At 46.4% G+C, this 20135-nt stretch overlaps 10 protein-coding genes across 10 annotated transcripts; 4 read left to right on the plus strand and 6 right to left on the minus strand.

Moving 5' to 3' along the window:
- Nucleotides 1–1733: 1733 nt before the first annotated feature.
- On the minus strand, nucleotides 1734–4086 carry N7487_010708 (N,N-dimethylformamidase beta subunit family domain-containing protein; the record flags this gene model as incomplete). Its single annotated transcript, XM_056878438.1, has 2 exons — nucleotides 1734–3881; nucleotides 4006–4086. 2 exons carry the CDS (start codon nucleotides 4084–4086, stop codon nucleotides 1734–1736), a joined length of 2229 nt encoding a protein of 742 aa, XP_056723757.1.
- A 1120-nt stretch (nucleotides 4087–5206) lies between these two features.
- Nucleotides 5207–6937, plus strand: N7487_010709 (uncharacterized protein; the record flags this gene model as incomplete). Its single annotated transcript, XM_056878439.1, has 4 exons — nucleotides 5207–5329; nucleotides 5388–5456; nucleotides 5513–5958; nucleotides 6007–6937. 4 exons carry the CDS (start codon nucleotides 5207–5209, stop codon nucleotides 6935–6937), a joined length of 1569 nt encoding a protein of 522 aa, XP_056723758.1.
- Nucleotides 6938–7550: 613 nt separating this feature from the next.
- Nucleotides 7551–8846, minus strand: N7487_010710 (aldo/keto reductase; the record flags this gene model as incomplete). The annotated part of the gene is made up of 5 exons (XM_056878440.1): nucleotides 7551–7886; nucleotides 7954–8034; nucleotides 8092–8345; nucleotides 8400–8592; nucleotides 8643–8846. 5 exons carry the CDS (start codon nucleotides 8844–8846, stop codon nucleotides 7551–7553), a joined length of 1068 nt encoding a protein of 355 aa, XP_056723759.1.
- Nucleotides 8847–9949: 1103 nt separating this feature from the next.
- On the plus strand, nucleotides 9950–11748 carry N7487_010711 (Zn(II)2Cys6 transcription factor; the record flags this gene model as incomplete). Its single annotated transcript, XM_056878441.1, has 3 exons — nucleotides 9950–10720; nucleotides 10778–10875; nucleotides 10920–11748. 3 exons carry the CDS (start codon nucleotides 9950–9952, stop codon nucleotides 11746–11748), a joined length of 1698 nt encoding a protein of 565 aa, XP_056723760.1.
- A 109-nt stretch (nucleotides 11749–11857) lies between these two features.
- Nucleotides 11858–12936, minus strand: N7487_010712 (dihydrodipicolinate synthase family protein; the record flags this gene model as incomplete). Its single annotated transcript, XM_056878442.1, has 3 exons — nucleotides 11858–12133; nucleotides 12189–12733; nucleotides 12783–12936. The coding sequence occupies 3 exons, from the start codon at nucleotides 12934–12936 to the stop codon at nucleotides 11858–11860; spliced, it is 975 nt and encodes a 324-aa protein (XP_056723761.1).
- A 755-nt stretch (nucleotides 12937–13691) lies between these two features.
- Nucleotides 13692–14975, plus strand: N7487_010713 (sialidase family protein; the record flags this gene model as incomplete). Its single annotated transcript, XM_056878443.1, has 1 exon — nucleotides 13692–14975. One exon carries the CDS (start codon nucleotides 13692–13694, stop codon nucleotides 14973–14975), a length of 1284 nt encoding a protein of 427 aa, XP_056723762.1.
- A 509-nt stretch (nucleotides 14976–15484) lies between these two features.
- N7487_010714 (uncharacterized protein) lies at nucleotides 15485–15739 on the plus strand (the record flags this gene model as incomplete). Its single annotated transcript, XM_056878444.1, has 2 exons — nucleotides 15485–15523; nucleotides 15557–15739. 2 exons carry the CDS (start codon nucleotides 15485–15487, stop codon nucleotides 15737–15739), a joined length of 222 nt encoding a protein of 73 aa, XP_056723763.1.
- Nucleotides 15740–15790: 51 nt separating this feature from the next.
- On the minus strand, nucleotides 15791–16486 carry N7487_010715 (uncharacterized protein; the record flags this gene model as incomplete). The annotated part of the gene is made up of 1 exon (XM_056878445.1): nucleotides 15791–16486. One exon carries the CDS (start codon nucleotides 16484–16486, stop codon nucleotides 15791–15793), a length of 696 nt encoding a protein of 231 aa, XP_056723764.1.
- Nucleotides 16487–17075: 589 nt separating this feature from the next.
- On the minus strand, nucleotides 17076–17819 carry N7487_010716 (uncharacterized protein; the record flags this gene model as incomplete). Its single annotated transcript, XM_056878446.1, has 2 exons — nucleotides 17076–17488; nucleotides 17555–17819. 2 exons carry the CDS (start codon nucleotides 17817–17819, stop codon nucleotides 17076–17078), a joined length of 678 nt encoding a protein of 225 aa, XP_056723765.1.
- Nucleotides 17820–18564: 745 nt separating this feature from the next.
- On the minus strand, nucleotides 18565–19897 carry N7487_010717 (FAD-dependent oxidoreductase; the record flags this gene model as incomplete). Its single annotated transcript, XM_056878447.1, has 5 exons — nucleotides 18565–19278; nucleotides 19349–19452; nucleotides 19509–19612; nucleotides 19675–19812; nucleotides 19872–19897. 5 exons carry the CDS (start codon nucleotides 19895–19897, stop codon nucleotides 18565–18567), a joined length of 1086 nt encoding a protein of 361 aa, XP_056723766.1.
- Nucleotides 19898–20135: the final 238 nt, after the last annotated feature.

Here is a 20135-nt window from a genome sequence, read left to right on the forward strand (position 1 = left end):
TCGGGTACCCCCTGTGAGTAGAGTGGGGGAAATGGGTTACGAAGGCTTGCGTTAGTGTGTCCTCGGGACCAAATTAAATCCGCTTTGGGCCACTCTCCGTCGATGCTTCTCCATTGATTTTCGCGAATGGGGATATTAATAGATTAAATCAGCTTAGAGCTATGAGAATTACCGTATCCTGAAATAAGAGAAAAGCCATCCCCTATCATACGCTTGCGGTTATCAAATGCGGAGTCACCAGTCAATAATGATCAAGATTCCTGATCTGATAGCTAGGCTACTTTGAAAGCGTGCAGTGGCTATTCAGCACATAGTAGGCACTATAACTAGGGAAACTGTCATTTTGGAATTTTGAACAAGTCTATCCAGTTTAGTGTTTGACAGCGAACGATACTTCGTTCAAGTAGGCCTCGGGGATTGATGTCTCTGTTCTCGTGGAAAATTCATTACTCCAGTGGCTTACCAACATGTTCTAATGTCAGATTGACGAACCGTGTGGGAGAATGGCGTAATTGTTCAGGGGGAACTGTATACTTGCATAAAGGGGAAAACTATGGGCAGTGTTGACTACAACCTCTTCACTTCAACCTATGTAGTCCACAGTACAAACACCTATCTTTTGATTCGCTAGAAAAACAGCATTACAGGCCTGAACAAGTTTATTCACATAGTAGGAATTTAAATCCCTAAATTATAGTGTTAGTATTGCACTGAAGCAGAATTACGTAGGAACCATCACTTTCATTGTTCTTCATGTAGTGAATGAACTAAACAAGCCATCATATATTACTATATTACATTTCGCGGTCCAAGTATTACATATTGCAGATAGGGATCTCAAAAATGGAGACTTTAACCCAGCCTATGGCTTTCAGTAAGTGTTACCTTTTTAACAAAAAAAAAGAAATAAAAAGGACAAGAACAACATAACCTTTTGCAGAGGTATGCATATCGAAAAGAGAGAAAGGAAACATCGTTCCTCAGTGGGAAACAGTTTGTCTCTCGAAGGGGCAGAGCGGCCAAAGCAAAATGCCTGATTCTCAGGTTTAGATGCCTTTGGGTGCCTGAATTATAGACCGCTTTTCCGCTTTTGACCCCGCTCTATAACTACTGCGTACTGACAGAAATAGGCGGGTACGACAATGTATGGTAAATCTGACATATGTAAATTCTCTCACTAACTAAAATGACAAGATCCGCTCTTTTCCAATCTCGGCGGACATAGCTGATTAAGCAATGCATGTATTTTTGTATGGTACCGTTATCATGACGGTCCATTGATTTTCCGGTTTGTAAAGACCTGGTAATTTCAGCATGCATAAATGCATAGTACTCGACACGTACTCTAAATTCAAGGCATAAATCTCCATGTTCCTCAAAATTGAAGCTATTCCCACCCAACAAATCATTAGTTTCTTCGGGTCCCTAGCGTTCAAAATCGCCCTCAACCATATAAAAGGGAATTTCAGGACTTGTATTATGAGAATGGTTTATTTTGTAAGTCGGAATGGATTCAACGCCTAGAAATATATATCTATATAAAATTGTCTAACGGGAATTTCGTTTTTAAAGACATCTAACCTGAAAAGTCAGGCATTTGTCCTTTGGCCATCTTTTAGACTTCACCAAGGCAATATAACAGGGAACGAAAAAGCAAAGAGAGCAAATAAGGTGAAATTCAACTTCTAGCTACCTAGGTAAGTTTGTAGGGGCACTTCTTCCCATTGGTAATCTCATTGAATACCACCACCTTTTCCTCTTCTCACAAACTCTCTCAGCACGTTGCCAGTCATTGTAGCTACATTATTATTATAATCATCCCAAGCGAGGCTGCAGTACCAGTTGATACTACCAACGGCGAATACTGCACCACCTCCCGCAGTGTCATAATATACCAAGTCACTTCTGACCATATCACAATTGGAACCGAGAGTATTCACCATGGGGAACATCGAGTCCTCATTGAAAAGTCCAAAGCTATCATCATGCTGTTGACTTCTGGCCAATAGGACCGCATTGGATGGTGTCCCAAGCGCATAATCTAGGCGATCAATCTCGTCACCGCTGGCACCGCCACCGAAGCCATTTTCACCAATCGGCTCAGATGGGTCCATGCCGTTGAAAATCCAGCTAAGCTGGGCATCCTGGGCATATCGCAGATCTGCGGTATAAGGCTTTCCCTTTCCAGTACCGAACGCACATGGCCCAATCCCCCAGAGGTAGTTGGGAGCACGACCGCGGCTGCGCCATAATCCCCCAAGGGATCCAGTGAGACTGTGCATTCTTTCTCCAGCGGGGAATGTGACCGACCGACAACCTTGGTCGCCCTTCCGAACTTCAAGGCGATGAGGTCGTTCATTGACAACGTCGGCTACCCAGTAAAACCCGTTCCCGCCCAAGTACATCATATTGCCCCCAGACTTTGCAAATGCACTAAAGGCATCAAGAGAATTAAGAGAATGGTATTCAGGATGACAGCCCGTGATGAGGGTCGTGTATGGCGAGGTTGCTTCCTGACCTCTGGTGCTTAAGCAATGATCAGTGATAACGTCGTAGGGAATTCCGGAACGTTCCAGATAGCTAACCATGAGAAGATCAGCGCTGAATTCGCGAGGGCGGTCCAAGGCCCAGTGTACATATCCGGGTCGGAGATTGAGTATCGGTCGCCGAGCACTGGAGTATGCGCAGGGGGAGCCGTCCGTGTGAACATCGTAGGCTGAGAGGCCCAAATCCGGTCGTCGGTGCAAGTTTTTATAATACTCATTGCCTTTTCCGATGCTAACTCCGTCCGGAGTTGTCATCGCTGATGATTTGGTCTCATCAAACATTCGCTCATTAGCATACGCAAGGTATGTGAATGTTGTGAGAACCAACGCCACCTGTGCAGTGGAACTGGGATTCGGTCGGACGAAGAAAGTGATCATGTCGCTTGTTCCGTCCAAACACTTGACTTCAACGGCATATGCACCGGAGCGAGCCGTGGATGGGATCGTAATGGAAAAGTTTGTTTCCCATTTTGCGTCATCCAGATCATCCTCGTGGAAATGAATAGCTCCATACCCATACGAAGCTTTGGTCCAGTCTGGCTGAGTGCCATCCCAGTCAAATCCCTTGACTGCTCGTGTGGGTGCATTGACCAACACACCATGTCGATCGTTTCCAGAAATATCAACGATGGAGTCGCTGGGGATGTCCTTGGAGAAGTCATACTTCGCGACTGTGCGCCGAGATGAGCTTGTCATGGTAAAGGAAGGACAGTCGATTCGGCCATTGTAAAAGCTCGATGGTTTAGAGCTTTGTTGACCTATGTCTTTGAACATGCCTGCACCAAACAACAACGAATTCGAACCCAAAATCATAGGGGCCAACAGGGTGGTGGTCATCTGTTCGCCATTGGGAGCGGTCTCAGCTAGACGGTTCAACTGATGGATACTTGAGGTGAAGGTGTTGTTAACAACACTGAGGCGGATACGGAGCCACCGCCAACGATTCACGACAAGTTGGCTCTGGATAACCTGGATATTATCCCCTGTGCCAATGAAAAATTCCAACATAGAGTTTCTCAAAACGACTGCGAATCCACTCCGAGAAGATATGTCGAGACAGGATATAAGCGTTTGGCAATAGTATTCCACATCAAGCAAGTATGGCTGTGCATGAAATTCTACTTCGATGCCCTCGCCCACTGCGGGTGTCACTCCTGCCCAGGATGGAATAATAGCATAGGAGCCTGAGCAAGCATCTTGATAGGAACCATCCTCGTGGTGTCCAACGGGAACTTCGGTGATGTCCTCCAGCACAACAGGGGGAGCATGAGGACCGCTATACCCCTGGACCAGGCGCACTAAACGGTGATCGTATCCTTTTTCGGTACTCGAAATCTGAAACGGGTTAGCGTTAGAAAGGTACCAAGGTACCCCGCTAATCCGGGGAACATCCCTGACCACCGGTGTAACCTTCCAAGGTTGGAAATAACCTTAGAACTTTGGAACATTGCGAACCTACTTTGATATCAACCGGGTCTCCAGGGGAAACAATCCAAGGTTCGGCATAACCAATGATTTGAGTGTCTTGATTGGGAGCCATTCCTGTAAAAGCATTCGGTCAGTTCAAGATTTTTTCGTGTCCGCACCAGCTGTTGGTCCGGGTGGAATGTGACACTTACTGGGGGACAAAAAAGAGGGGTTAGGTGATTCCTGACCAGATCGGTGAAGCACCTGAGATTTAAGTTGTCTGTACCCGTATTAGTACAGGAGGCTATTCTTTTAAAGCCGTATGACTCTAGCCAGGATAGATGCACACCAGAATTCCAAGATAGGTAGGTTACTGAATAATAATTTGCTACATTTGGAATAAGAGCAGAGATGAGCCACTTATCTATCCTCAAATTGGTTAGATGGTTAGATACTTCTGACAATGACTTGGTAGCTTCCTCCCGACACCCGATCGGGTGATCCCAAATAGGTGAGGCTTTTCCCCAAGCTCGCATGGGTTAAACGCGTGCTCCACCATCTACTTATTTAATCCGGTCGGAAAACAGACCTGGTCCACCAATCGCTTAGGCGATAATTTAGAGGTCCACTACAGAGTAATACCTTCCTGCTTATCCAATGGTGTCGACGAAAACCGCTTATCGCCCCTCGCTTAGGGGCTTATAATCCAACCTTGCAATGTTACGCTACATTTGTGCCAAAATTGGTCTTTATATTTTATTTCCGCTTTTAAACCTTATGTTATCTTCAAAAATTAAATCAATTTGCTTGAAAACAAGAAAATAGCCAATAGAATCTAAAACATTGCCCGAGATATCTTATCTCGAGTATGAAGTCTTGAAATAATGGATTATTGCCAAAGAGGGGAATGTAACCTTAGTGTAGTAAACCATATTCCCAGTGCTTGAATATGGATAACCTGATTTTGAGGATGCAAGATTACCACCTTCAGTGGGAGAGTACAGGGTAAGGAGTATTGTACGCCAAGTGCCCAGGTCCCACTCCGGGGAAACAAGATTACGGTTTACCCCAGACTCTCGATATGGGATCGGCAATCGATAGAGGGGTGAATAATCATGTAATTAACTTTCCCAAGATTGCGCTATCAGGGAGAGCTCTTGACAAGATCTCCTCGGGTGATTTCCGGCCTTGCTCATCCAAGACTTCTCTCTCCAGCTTTATATTGCCCTGAGAAGAATCGGAATTCGCCCACGATGCACAATCACGATATTGAATATTTTGCGGACTCGAAGTCCATAAATCCAAAGGCCAACTCGGACAGGTCAGGTCTGGAGATGGTGAAAGAAGGTGTGATGGTCACTCTCACCAATGAGGAGGTATTTCCATCTTAATAATGTCCGATAAAAGAAAACATGCTGACACCTGTCTTTCCAGAACCTTAACATCAGAAGAAAGACCGATAAAACGATTCTAATAATCCTTACCTGGGTATACTTTCTGCAGGTAAAAGCCCTAAACCAATCACCCAACAAATACGATGCTGATACCCCCCTTCTTAGGTCTTAGACAAGGGCGTCTTAGGAACGGCTTCTGTTTTCGATCTTCAGAAGGACACAGGTCTCGTCGGAAGCCAATATTCTCTGGTTTCGTCCATTGCCCCTATTGCGCAGCTAGCGTGGCAGCCATTCTCCGCATGGCTCATTGTGAAGGTCCCGCCCCGTGTTTTGATGCCATCAATGGTGCTCTGTTGGGGAATTGCAGCAGCAAGTACTGCAGCATGCAACAGCTTTGCGGGGTTGGTCACAGTTCGTTTCTTTCTGGGACTCTTTGAAGCCGGATGCATGCCTCTCTTTACCATCCTCACCGGACAATGGTATCGTCGCGTCGAGCAACCACTTCGAGTTTCTATTTGGAATTCAATGAACGGAACAGCGACTATGGCAGCTTCTGCTTTGTCGTATGGCCTTGGCCATATTGTCTCAGATGTTTTGAGGCCGTGGCAAATGTAAGTGACCACGGACTATGCTGTAGAATGTCGCTAATTAGTGCATAGAATCTTCCTTGTTGTTGGATTAATTACTATTGTGAGCGCGCCCGTGATTTATTGGAAACTCGATAACGATATCACGACCGCTCGCTTTCTTACTGAACACGAACGGAGACAAGGCGTGGAACGTCTCCGGGTAAATAAAACCGGTTCCGCCTCCTATAACTTTGACTGGTCCCATGTTCTCGAAGTTATCATGGAGCCTAAAAGTTGGCTTTGGGTTATCATGGCCTTGCTGCCAAATATGGGATCGGCGATGACGAGTACCTTCGGCCCTCTTATTGTCAAAGGTTTCGGGTTTGACGCCTACCAAACTTCATTGCTCAACATACCGTTTGGTGCTATGCAAGCGATCGTCATCGTGGGCAGTTGCTGGGCCTCCTATAAATTAAGGCTAAAATCCGCCGTTTTAATCTGTTTTATGCTCCCGGTTATAACAGGCATCACAATGCTTTACGCGCTCCCACACGAAAAGGCCAACCAGGGACCGCTCCTACTAGCCTACTATCTTTGTGCCTTCTTGTTTGCTGCAAATCCCCTGCTTCTTTCATGGGTCATAGGAAATACTGCCGGCGCCGCTAAAACATCCACCACTATGGCATTTTACCAGGCTGGTACGTCCGCTGGAGCCCTATCCGGTCCTCTTCTATTCGCTGCTGAGCAAGCTCCAACATATCTCCCCGGCATCCGAGCTGTTCTCGGGCTCTTTATTGCTTTGGTTGGCTGCGTAATGCTACAGGTCCTCAATCTAGCCTTTTTAAACAAGCAACACCGAAATAGGCGAATCAGCAATGGAAAAACTGCGGACATCCAAGATAGATCCATGACCCACGGGTTTGAGACGGACGGAAAGGTACCGGGGCCAATTCTGACTGATGCGGCACCATTCGTGGACATAACTGACCGGAATAATGACGAGTTCGTGTATATTTATTGAACCGAAGCCTCGCTGGAAAGTGCGTCAGGCCATCAGCACAAGGTCTTGTGCTCTTGTACAGCTAAGCGTGTCAAGCTAGTCTGAGAGTGGTGATATTTAGATGTAATATATTTCATGTTCAAAGAGGTTTGCATTGACTTTTTCTGCCGTGATTAGACAAGGATGACATCCAAGCCGGTGTACGTCACCATTGTCACTGATTTTTGTAAAGCCCTTAGAATTCTCGATCACAAAGTTCAATGTCCTGTCAAATTACTTGCCGTACAAAGGTCCTCGCCGGCCGAAAATGATTTCCTTGCTCTAAATCGGGAATCCACGAGCGTATGCTCCCTTATGTGTGAATCGAGGATAAGTGAACAACAGGTATCTATATAACTACGAAGCTAGGGCTTTATTTGATTTAAATTCGGTTGCTATACGTAAAACTAAGGGGCCATGGAGGGTAATTAAGTACTATATTCCTAACAGAGAGTCTTGTGTGATTCTTTGTATAGATCTAGAATGCACGAATCATCATATCAGAGCAAAGAGGCAAAGCCGGCAGGGACGTGGCTCGGGGACTAAGAGAAAGAACGACAGACCCCAGGAGGGAGATGATGTGCTAATTGACTCCCTAGAAATGGCCCTCCACCTCGACAGGGGTATATACCTCCTCCAGATATTTCTCCTCTTCGGCTGTAAGCTCTTTACCGCGTGCAGACAAAGCATCCTCGATTCTCGCAACGCTGCTGAACCCAATGATAGGACTTGTCACTCGCTTCAGCTGCCACGCTAGCGTAACTTGTGACATAGTCCATTGCTTGCGCTTCGCTAGTTCATCCACTCTGTTGATGATTTCCATTGATTCAGGGCGCAGGCTTGAAGGAGTTTCATCGCCACCAGCAGACCTGGTAGTCGTTCCTCGAATGTTCAGGGGACGAGCAAGCTGTCCTTCTGCAAGTGGGCCCCACTGGTGATAAAACGAAACAGTCAGTCAAAGGAACTGTAAATGATCGAGATATCACGGGCCATCTTACCGGAACAACAGCCACACCAGTTTCGTTGCAATACTTGATCATCTCACGTTCCTCCTCACGATACAGCAGATTGTAACGATTCTTTTCCCTAATTAGCAATCCGGATGTTCCAGTCAGGAGTCTTGACTCAGTACGTACTTGCATCGCAATGAACTTTGTCAATCCATTCTTTTCCGCGTATGCCTGCATCATGACAAATTGGTATGTCCACATTGAAGAGGCTCCGAGATAACGGATCTTTCCTGAAACGACGAGGTCGTGAAGAGCGTGCATCGTTTCTTCAATTGGCGTGTCAGGGTCAAAGCGATGGATCCAGAATACATCAATGTAGTCTGTTTCCAGACGTTTCAGGGAATTGTTCAGTGCGGTAAAGATTGCCGATCGTGAGAGTCCTTTCATCGACAGTTAGTATGACTACTCCACAAATCTAGTTGCCATAAGCTTACCAAACTGGTTCACGTAATCTTTGGTTTTCTTCAGATCCTCAATGATGGGGTATGCATGAAACTGTTGCTCTCCAACACAGCTGTACGCCTTTGTCATCAGCACCAATTTGTGCCGGGGGATGTTATATTCCTTGATGGCCTGGGCAATAACCTTCTCCGAGTCGCCATTGGAATAAATGTTTGCAGTATCCCACTAGGTACAGTCAGCTTCCGGTTTCCAACAAGATGAGAAAAGGAACAAACTGTGTTAACTCCCCGATCATAGGCTGCCTTCAGTAGCGGGAGTGCCTTTTCGGGACCAATGACCCAGTTTGCCCATTCTGGGTTTCCAATGCTCATACATCCGACGATAGGAACAGAGACACGGAGGCCGCTGTTTCCCAGGCGTCTATATTCAACTTTAGTCTCTGCCAAGGACTTTGCGACTCCTTCTGGGAGAGGTGCCATGATGTTCGAGTTTGCTTGAGGTTTGAGGTTTGAGATTTGATTTTGCAGTTTCCAGGTTCTAGTTTAACTTCTACGGTTTTCACTTTACTTATGACCAATGTGCCTTTTTATAATTCTTAATATGATCACAATAGCATACATCTACTACATTTCACCATGAAGCATCCGATGGTCGGGTCGGTTATTGTGGGGGATAGAGGGGAGAATGGAGTTTGGGCAATGGGGGCCGATTGGGGCCGATGAAACTGAGAGAGCCGATGTCGGTTGCCTATTACAGAAAAGCCGCTCGCCTACCCAAACAGGAAAGGGTGATTATTCTCAAATAGGCAGGCAGATAGAGGATTTCCGTTTTGGGGAAAGACGCGGGGTAGACTTCAAGCTACCTAGGTACCTACTTATATAGTTTCCAAGGTTAATATACACATGAACACATCGAATATCCAATCTACAGCTAATCTATAACGTGCAGTAGTGTGAAACTAGTGTTTTTTTAGTAACGATTAAGCTGTTAAATGTCGAAATGAATTCTATTCAATTCTACTCCGTACTATATGATGAACTAACTGTATATGACATAGCTTGATATGTAAACTAATAAACAATAAACTATTGTAATAAACTATCTGGGCTCGATATTTCCATCTCCTAGGCTTTGACAGGCCCCCGGCAAAACCCTAGCTACATATGTAGGTATTACTTCGTTATCTAACCACTACGGAGTTAAGGAGTAGTAATCCTATTAATAGTAATTCTAGCTTTACAACGGCGCAGTATCTATTAAACCATGGCATACTTAATTGTTGCAGCAACGTAGCAGTATTGTGGTAGTGTCGTAGTATTGAATACCACACTTACATAGGCAATCAGCTTAGCGCCTCCATGTGGGAAATCATAGAGCTTCATCAACTCTTGGCGTGAGGGGTCATTATATCGTCTATCTGATTGGACAGGCCAATAATACCCGTAAGGTGGGGCGAGTGAAGGTTGAATACTTTGTGTTCTGCCATCGGAGGAGAGTCGATAAGCCTGTGACCTGTGATGATAGCACAACCTAGTCTTTGCTCTCTTTTTCCTCTTTCATGGTCCCACCAAAAAAGCCAATAATGAGTCCTCAACCTCTTGTCACTCGTGAAGATACTCACCGTCGCCCATATGGTCCTCGGTCGCGAAATGGCTGTTTGACGTGTAAACGTCGCAAGGTTAGGTGTAATGAACGAAGACCTCGCTGTTATCATTGCCAACGTCTGAATCTGGAATGTGATTGGAAAGTCAATGAGCCATGCCGACAACCTCCCTCGCAGAATGATGTGGATGCTTTCAAGTCAAATGTCGCTTTGGAGGTCAACCAGCTATCTCCTTCGCCTCAGCTCTTTGACTTTCAATCCATGACAGCTCCAACAGAGGGCTTTCACATGTTCCAAAATGTTTACTTCCCAGACTTTGGTGATTTTACCGCCTTGGGAAACACTTCATATGAGCAAGCGCGATCTAGCGACGCCGGTTCCCCAACTTCGCCTCTCCCTCCACGACAGTCACCAAAAGAATCCCCAAACGCGAATCCGGATATCGAAGGCGCGCTACACTTACACCTCCCACCAATTCTGGATCCGGTTGAGAATGGCCCAAGATGCGCTTCTGCGCGGGAACTGCTTGAAAGCATGGCAACCTCTTCCCCGATGCTCCGCTCTTCGATCACAGCCTTCGAAGCAATACAGTCCGGAGGTGCAGGCGGGAAAGTGGATTACCAACAACACTATGATAATGCTGCGGCAGATTTGTCGCAAAAGTTTGAAAAATCTGCTGGGGAAATTATAATCAGCAACGATGAACTCAGATACGTTCTGGCTACTATTTTCTTTCTGACGTACATAAATGTGGGTTCTATTACTCCATGCCGATTTATTGTTTATTTCCGCTGATCATGTATTCAGTTCCTTACTGCACGGTTGGATTTGGCCTATTTGAATCTTGGAAAGGCACATAGCGCGCTGCAAGCATCAGAGAGAAATAGCTTGGGCTCCACGGGTGTGTAGAAGAACTCGCTAACTCGATGGTCTTCTTGTTAACAAACAGCGGTATTAGAGCTACGAATTATCTCCTGGATTCGTTTGTTAGATGCCCGCGCGGCATCGGCTGGGGGGAAGGGGTCTTGGTCAATGACACATCTGGAATCTATACCTCGCCCCAAAACTCGACCTCTCCTAGCTCAACGCCTCAAAGCATAGGCTCTGCCAGTAATCCTGGAGCCCATGAGGTGATTTATGATCTGCTATGCCAGCCAGGAATAGCTTTCTTCCAGGAAGTCCAGACTATCACCGGCCGCATCACTAGAATCGCTCATAACCACCGCAGCCGAGGGAGCGTGGAGGACGAGACTGAAGTAATGGCTATCGCAGCTGATATTCTGATGGATCTGTCATCTTTGTATGACCGGAGACCACCACTGACAGACCATGCTGTGGCTGGAAATATCGGCAGTGATACTTTGGCCGAGCCGCTCGCATCCACTATTGTTCGCTCATTCCAGACGTACCTTGCTAACTTTTACGCCTGCTACATTCACCTACATCGAGTTGCACACCGTCATCTAGTTCGTTCTAAGGCAGCAGTGACAGCGCTCTCCAAAATCAAGGAAATAGTGCATTGCATGGTCAACAATCAGGAACCTATACCGGTCAATATGTTGTGGCCATTATTTCTGTGGGGTACTGAAGAAGATGACTATAACGAATTTCAATGGATTCTTGAAACCATTCGTGGGCTTCAACATGTCTTCACCAATGCGAATATGACGGCCGACGTACTACAAGAAACCCAAAGAAGACAACGTGAAGGAGGAAAGCGCGTCGACATTCGTTCTGTATGTTTAGAGTTATTTTATACCACTTTCGCTATTGTTTAAACTAGTTATGGTGAGCGTGACATGTGATGTGAATGCCGATTTCGCGATTTTCTTTTTCATTCTTTCTATTATCTAGCGGACATCAGTATGCATGGTGTTTGATCTTTATCTACGCCTTCTTCGACTTCAGTTCCTCCTCAGTGGAGAGAAGGGGTGCGACCAATCGCACGACTCGATCTTGCTTCTCCGAATCGTCGAACTTAGGGAATGGTCGGCGGCAGTGCGCACTGGACAAGGGATAGCCACGCTCCTTGGCTATAATCCATTTCATTCCATTGACGTCTGATGTTCCAATTCCCCATTCAGGTTGGACCAGCTTCTTCTGCAGCGCAGTAGCCTCTGCAATCTTCCCAGCCATGAACAGATCGTAAATTTCCACCATAACCTACCAAATAGATTAATGATTGGTACTTGTTGCTGTGCATGGGGTCTGTCCTTACCCGAGGGAAAATGTTTGCAACACCTGAAATGCAACCCGTGCTTCCAGCGGCGAATGCGGCCACCAGCCAGTCACTCATTCCAGATACACTAGTGAACTGGCTTGGTTCAAACTTGGCTGCTACCCTTGTGGCCTTTCCAACTCCTCCGCAGGTCAGTTTGACCGCGGAGATGTTGGGGTGGGCGGCAAGCTTTTCCAGCATATCACAGTTGACATCCAATCCGGACAAAAGGTTAGGGAAATTGTAGATCACGATGGGAATGGGGGCACGGTCAGCCACCTCTTCGAAAAAGTCGGTAATGGCTTTCTGGGTCATCGCCCAGTGGAACACGGCTGGCACCAAAACCAGGGCGAAATCAGCACCGTTCTTGTAGGCGGCTTCGATCTGGACCAGGATATCACGGGTGGAGCCAGCCAAACAGCCCATGGTGACAGTGAAATCACTCTTCCCATGGGCGTCGGCGATCTCCCGGGTTTTTTTCACCAACATGCCCTTCTCTTCCACACTCAGAGTGGCTGATTCACCACTGGAGCCGGCGAGCACAACTATGATTCTATCAGCTCTACTCCATAAAGCTGTTCTAATGAGACTTACCACCGTGCATCCCAGAAGTGATCATATACTCCAGATGCCGTTCCTGAGTTGCCCAATCAATCTCCTGTTGTTGATCATCCTGAAAGAAGGTGATGGAAGGGCCGTGAATTCCTGGTGGGAATGGCTTGTTGGTCTTGGTGCTGTTGGATGCCATAACTGAAGAATCGATGACTGTCAATGTTGCAAATAATAGTAGGTCCCCATTACTACGAATTTCGAGAGTCATTAAGTACTATGTTTTATTGCCGTAGGTGTTTGCACATCCCCACCTAATGTGGGGTTACAGGTTGGTAATATTGGACCCGATCGCGTCGCAAATGCAAGCCGATCGGATCTCCGATCGGATCCTCGCGATCGCGTTCAGATATCTAGTGGAGGCATGAAAAGCGGCAGGTATCGCATGGCACCGCGTGGCGTCATGCGGATGGTTTTGACGTTAGGTTTCTCCAACATGACAAGAATGAAATTATGACTAGAAAGGTCAGCGTGTAGAGTTGGTGCGGATAGGTAAACCAGCCCTGGAGCAGAACTAGTGGAACCAGTGGATATCTCCCGAAGTCTGCATTTTGCGGGGGAAATGACGTCAGCCAAGAAAGTCAAATTGACGTGAACTATCTACCTATGCTATGTACCTACCTAGGTAGGTAGTTATGTAGCTAGTTAACGAGTTATCCATATGTACATACTATGTACTATTGTGTTTATGTCTACCTGAGCGAATAGATTGTCATTCATTTCTTTTGTCCAGATTACCATATTGAGGCTCAAAACAAATCCAATATTCTATTTAAATGCCTCCTTATTCCTCCGGAAGAATCTTAGTCTAACATCCTCTCAGCCAACTATTTTTATACTTCCTCTTTTACTCCTAGTCCCCGCTAGCCACATGGAGTGGTGGAGTAATTAAAGATGCTTTCCACATTGATCCATTCTGCACGCGAGTGCTCCATTTTGCGCGCTATCTCTTTATGCGCCATGCTCGCCGTAGCAACTCCCGCAGTGAGTGCGAGCATAACTTCCAAGCACACGCTCACGACAAATGGAGCGGGACTGTTTCCATACTACCGAATTGTCGCCTTGGCAAATTTGGGCAATGGGGTCCTCCTGGCCTCATACGATGGGCGCCCAGATGGAGGTGATTCCCCATCACCAAATTCAATTCTGCAACGACGGAGTACGGATGGTGGGGAGACTTGGGGTGAACCGACATATATTGCGCAAGGCCAAGCCAAGACATCGACACTCCAGCAGTACGGGTTTAGTGACCCAAGCTATGTGGTTGACTCTAAGACTGGAAAAGTTTTCAATTTTCATGTTTTTTCGAAGAACCAGGGATTTGTCAACAGTGCGATCGGAAATGACGATACCAACCTGAATATAGTTAGCGCGGAAGTGTCAGTTTCTACTGATAGGGGGCTGAGCTGGACCACCGATCCGGCCCATCAATCCTCTTTACCTCCTATTGCATCTACCAATATTGGCGCACCTCCACTCATTACAAATGCGATCAAGCCAGTTGGTAGTACTATCAACGGGGTAGCTAACACCGGTGGAATCACTGGCCTATTTGCTTCATCCGGCGAAGGGATTCAGCTCAAATATGGCACATACGCCGGGCGTCTAGTTCAACAATTCCTCGGGAGAGTGGTCCAATTAGACGGCTCGAGGGTCTCACAAGCCTATAGCGTATACAGTGACGACAGTGGCGCTACATGGAACATGGGAAAGGTTATTGGCACAGGCATGGATGAGAACAAAGTCGTGGAGCTGTCCAATGGCAACTTGATGCTTAATTCACGTCCGAGTGATAGTAGTGGATATCGAAAGGTTGCAACTTCAACAGATGGTGGTGAAACTTGGTCAACCCCAACAAGCGAAACCCAGCTCCCTGACCCAGGAAACAACGGGGCAATTACGAAAATGTATCCTGATGCGGCACAAGGTTCAGCCAATGCCAAAGTCCTCTTATTTACAAACGCAAACAACAAGACGAGCAGAAGCAATGGAACAATCCGCTATTCATGTGACGACGGAAAGACTTGGTCTCCTGGCACAGTTTTCCAGTCAGGCCCAATGGCTTATTCGACAGTTACCGCGCTCGGCGATGACAGGTTCGGAATATTTTACGAGGGTGATAACAACGACCTTGTCTATATTGAAGTTTCCAAAGAGCTTATTGGCGTTTCGTGCTGATGATACTGCGATTTACTGCGTGCCCGCTTTGGACCTCAGATTATATTCCACCGGTGCAACAATAAGAGCGTGATGGAAATTAGGCTAGGACATGTATTGCAGAAATCCTATAACATTAGTTTAATTATCTCATCACTATATATAAAGCAAATATCCAGTGCGCAGCCATCGATCCTATCATCACGCCTAGTTTAAGTTGGTCCGTTTTGGTGGTACACCTCCCTATACGACTTAATATATTAGCCATTATCAGCCAAGCCTTAGTGGGAGTTATTTAAATGGTAGGGCTAAGGGCACAGGTACTAACTACGAAGAATTATGTGCGATTCCTTCTAGAGGGGTCATAGACAAGGGGGGTTTGAAGGATGCATGGGTAGTACAACCGTGCTGGGGTGGTATCCCAGGTAGCCACGACAGAATATGTGTCATTTATTCGCAAATGAAGTAATTCGGCTTCCTATCTGCCAATTATCACTCTACTCATAGGTGATACGCCTCCCAAAGTAGCCATGCCTCCATATCCTTTCCAAAACATCGATGATTACATGGTAATTCATATATAAACTATATATCAAGTATAGCTTGACAATACGAACATGACTAGCAATACGAACATGACTAGCAATACGAACATGACTAGCAATACGAACATGACTAGCAATACGAACATGACTAGCAATACGAACATGACTAGCAATACGAACATGACTAGCAATACGAACATGACTAGCAATACGAACATGACTAGCAATACGAACGAATGATATAGTAGGTATACTCAGACCTAGGCAAGAATACAATTCCTAACGCCAACACTATCCAAATAACAGTTGCATGGCTCCCTGCCCATGGCCAGAGCTAGGTCGTGTCTTGCTGTCAATCACCGCACCCCACCATTTCCCTGTGGCCCAGATTTCATCAAAAAGTACCGGAACAGAATTAAACATACTATAACGAGATTTCTCGCCCCAGTAAGCACAGTATTCCTTCACAAAATGGCGCATATCATCATCTGAGGTCTCGCTACCGGCGAGGAAGACCGGGATAAGGAGCTGCTTTTGGGTCTGGGATGTCCGTCGACAGCACCGAATGTGGTCAATAGTCTTGCGCACCAATCTAGTGACGCAGATGGATCGTCTTTGACGATCACCCTTGAAGATATATTCAAGATAGAGGAGCAACGCATATCGCCAGGCCTCAGCACAGTGGTAGCGATCTTGTTGCTCGTGGAATTGCTTTATTGCATCTTCTTCAGTCAAGTCAGAGTCATCATCACTTGATGGAGAGTCTGTATCATTCTTCCACTCGATTAGTTCATGCTCTATTTTTGTGATTGGAGTCATGTTGAAAGTCAGCCATTTCATGGATAAGGCAACTTCGCACTGCTTGGCTAACTCTGAGAGTTGAAAGAGGTGAACTAGTAATTGCTGGGGACACCCAGTGAGATCGAAGAAAGACCATTCGTCTTGCTTCTCCCATCGTACTAAAAAATCCAGATATGCCTGGTCCATGATAGGACTCTGTCGAGATATCAAGGCGAGTGTGGCATCCCACCTTGTTTTTAAGGTCAGCAACACAACTCTCAAGGCCAAAGATATTTCAGGTTATTACCAGATTAACATTGCGACTTGTGACCTAATGCGAGGCGTCGTCAATGCTCTCGGGCCTCCATGGGTTTGAAGCACGGAGTGTGCCCGCATGAGGTGGGTTGACCAATTCCCAGTAGCGGAGAGGGTACACTAGGGCCATGTGTTAAAATTCAGCCACATATTTCCATAAATGACTGATGTGAATGACTTGCATCAAGAGTAAAAAGAATGAGTATAGGCTCCAATAGGCTCAGCACTGGGCTACTTTGTAATGCACATTCAAGTAACTGAACAGCTTTCCGGCGATGCTCGGCGGCTTCACTTGGCCAGGTACCAGCCAACCGCCCTAGATGCTGACAGCATAGGGCTAGAATAGAATGAAAGAGAAGGCGGGAGCGTTGGGACGTCTGACGTTTGCAGCGAAATGGATTCACTGCCCCGGGTATATCACCTGTGAGAGGCAGCACGCAGAATTCGGAGTCATCTATGGTATCATAAGCTTGATCTAATATCAGAAAATTGTGGGTTGCGAAGAGCTCTTACATAATTCAAGAAGCTTTTCATGGTCGTTGGATGAGATTTCGGATATCATAGGAACGGCTTGAAGACGCGCTGAAGCATAAGGAATTGTGGGTTCTTCTATGGTTCGTGGGGCTGGATCACCTAGAACACCTTGTTCTGCTTCATCCCTTAACATGGGGGCAATACTTTGACCCGTTGAACTGATTTGTAGGTTCTGTAAGACCGGCTCGATGGGCCTATCTGGTGGAGAAAGAGTTGTCATTCTGGGTTTTTCTATTAGACCCGGCGCCTCTGCTGCCAATGGTTCCTGGAGTTCAATATCGAGGAACGGAGTAGACGCAAAAATGTTAGGAAGTATGGAGTCAAATAAACTGAAATCGTCAAGGTGTCCGTCTTGAGGCTCTAAGGAACAAATTGTGAGAAACATGTAGCGATGAAACATTGCAGGGGAAGAAAAATCAAACATACCCAGACCAGCTAACGCATTGCCCCTTTGGTGATCATCGAATATCTCCAGGTTCTGCGCTGCCGTTCTAAGCACGACCTCCGGGGTATCCGCCGTATTTTCTGTTACAATTGATCGGCTTGCTTGCTCCTTTGGCGAGTTGACTCTCCGACGCTTCTTTGGTCTAGAAACACCTTTGACGAAGCGAAAACATTTAGGTGAATCCGACCGTACAGGAAATGCAGTGGGGACAGACTTGGGGGGAGGAGTCGGTGACGATCTCCTCATTGGGTAGATCTTTGGATGCACCAGCCACCGAAGGATTGTCTGACCACATTCGTCTAGGATCCCACGAGAGAGGCATTGCAAAGCCACCACATCTGCGGTCTTGCCCGAGACATTTTGAGCATCGTGGTCGACGTCGGTCGCACTTTTCGCTCAAAGAAGCACAAGTATGACAATCTGTCTGAGCAAATCCAAGGGAATTTGTTCTCTTTCCTTGATCAGAAATCATCACGTCAGATACTGGAAGATAGTCCATTTCTTTCTTCTTTTGTGGGGGGTGTGTGTGTGTGGGTGTGTATGTACTGTTGTAGAGGAATCAAGGTGTCGCTCTCCTTCTGAATTGGGAAATTAATCTGAGCAGGTGACAGCAGGTGACATTTCCGCGGAATCCACTGCGGAACTCTTCGTTATCTCTCTCTTTCTCTCGTATATCTCCACCTCCATATGCAGTCCGTACTCCGTACATCTAACTTCATCTCTATCTAGACTAACCCCAGATCTAAACACTCTCCAAACTTATCTGTTGCCGGTTTACCCCCTTTTACCCCTCAGATGGCATCACTTGGCTCGCATAGTTTCCCGAGGTGCCCAGAAGAGTATTGGCCACAATGTACCTCACAGCAATGAAGGGGTTCATTCGCATGAATAATTAGTTTAAATGAACTAATTATTCGTACAAAATAAATCTTGAAATTTTATTCTTAACAAATACTAGAGCGTCAAGGTTTTTAGGTCAATACTTCCACTTTCATAACTTGGCTTGGACATTCCAGGCTTGATCAATCAGGTCGACCGCGGCCTGTGCGCACCCATACGAGGATTGATACCCAGCACCCCCAGCACCATAGTTGTGAACCACCAAAACTCCTCCAATAAATTCCTTTTCGATCCGAGTACCGCCCTCTCGAACAGGTCTTAGCCCAACTCCATGACGAATTATATCCAGATGTTCAATTCCTTTCCCATTCGTCAACGCGGGGCACATCTTCACAGCTCGCTTCATGATCCGGATTGCTAGATTTGGATCGGGTTGGGATTCCCAATTGCCCTTCTGGTAAGACCCGCCGAGGATTGTGCCTCCACCGGCTGCTCGAGTCATGACATAGCAGGCTTCCTCATCGCCATCGTCCGTTCCAGACATATCCAGCATTTTCCCTGAATCGTTGCGGACAATAACAATTTGTCCTCGTGCAGGGACCACTGAAGTGTCCTGCACTCCACCTAGCTTAGACGCCATTAAACCTGTACAGTTGACCACTAGGTCAACACGGCCGTTCGGGTGGATTCCAGAAGCAGCAGCATCGAGAATGTGATCAAACACGCCTCGCTTGAAAATTACCCCATTTGACAGACATTGGGAAACAAGCCATGGGAGGTAGATTGCTGTATTGATGCATACCGAGGTAAAGACTGTAGCCGAGTCTATGCCTGGACTAAGAGCCTCTTTTGGAAGTGACCGAAACTAGACTTCAAGTTAGGATCCTGATAGGAGTTGGGGGAGGGGGAAGCGTTGATGGCCTTTCAAAACTCACGTTTGGGACAACCCTGGCAAACCAAGGGTTGGGGGATAATAACTCTTTGAACCAATTGGCCGTCGCTGATCCGACATCCTTCGCTCGATTGTGTATCTCACATTCTGTACCAATTGTTTAGTAAAGAAGACACAAATAGAAGGTGATATGCCTTATATACCTTGAAAATGCACACCTGCTCCAGGGTGGTTTGTCGCGAGATCTTCAAGTGGGCCCCATGTATTTTTGTCCCATTCTGCAGCATCAGTTCCGCTGATAGACACTCTGTGGTCATGAATTAAATAAGGAATTATAATCAAATTTTTGACTGGATGTGCTTGACTTACGGCATATAGTTTGCACCAGCCCATGGTGATGCGTATTCAATATCATAGTCGCCAGGCATATGTTTCGCTGCAACGACGATGTTATAGCCAGATTTCTTTGATAGAAGAAGGGCCGTCGTCAATCCAGCAACACCAGCCCTACTCAAATGATCAACAACTTGTTTTGTTTACCCTTATGGGTTACCGTCGATGCTTACCCGATCACCACGATGTTCTTTGCCATGATTTTTTTTTCACTTTGGGATCCACGCCACATAAACACGGGGAATAAAACTGTAATGTAGTTAGTTGTGAATGGTTTTCCTAAATTCCTCAAAATATTTTCTCAGCCTCGTTCTCAATGTCACCTGACCCTGAGGACCACCCTTGGAAGTGCCCAGCCTTGGAGGCGTGGTCTTCCCGATGACTGGCCCGCCTTCCCGATCGGGTAATATCGACATTACCCGATCGGGGAGGCGATC

Source organism: Penicillium crustosum (assembly GCF_028827405.1).
Source record: "Penicillium crustosum strain IBT 35664 chromosome Unknown utg000005l_segment0_segment0, whole genome shotgun sequence".
In the NCBI taxonomy this organism is placed as follows: Eukaryota; Fungi; Ascomycota; class Eurotiomycetes; order Eurotiales; family Aspergillaceae; genus Penicillium; species Penicillium crustosum.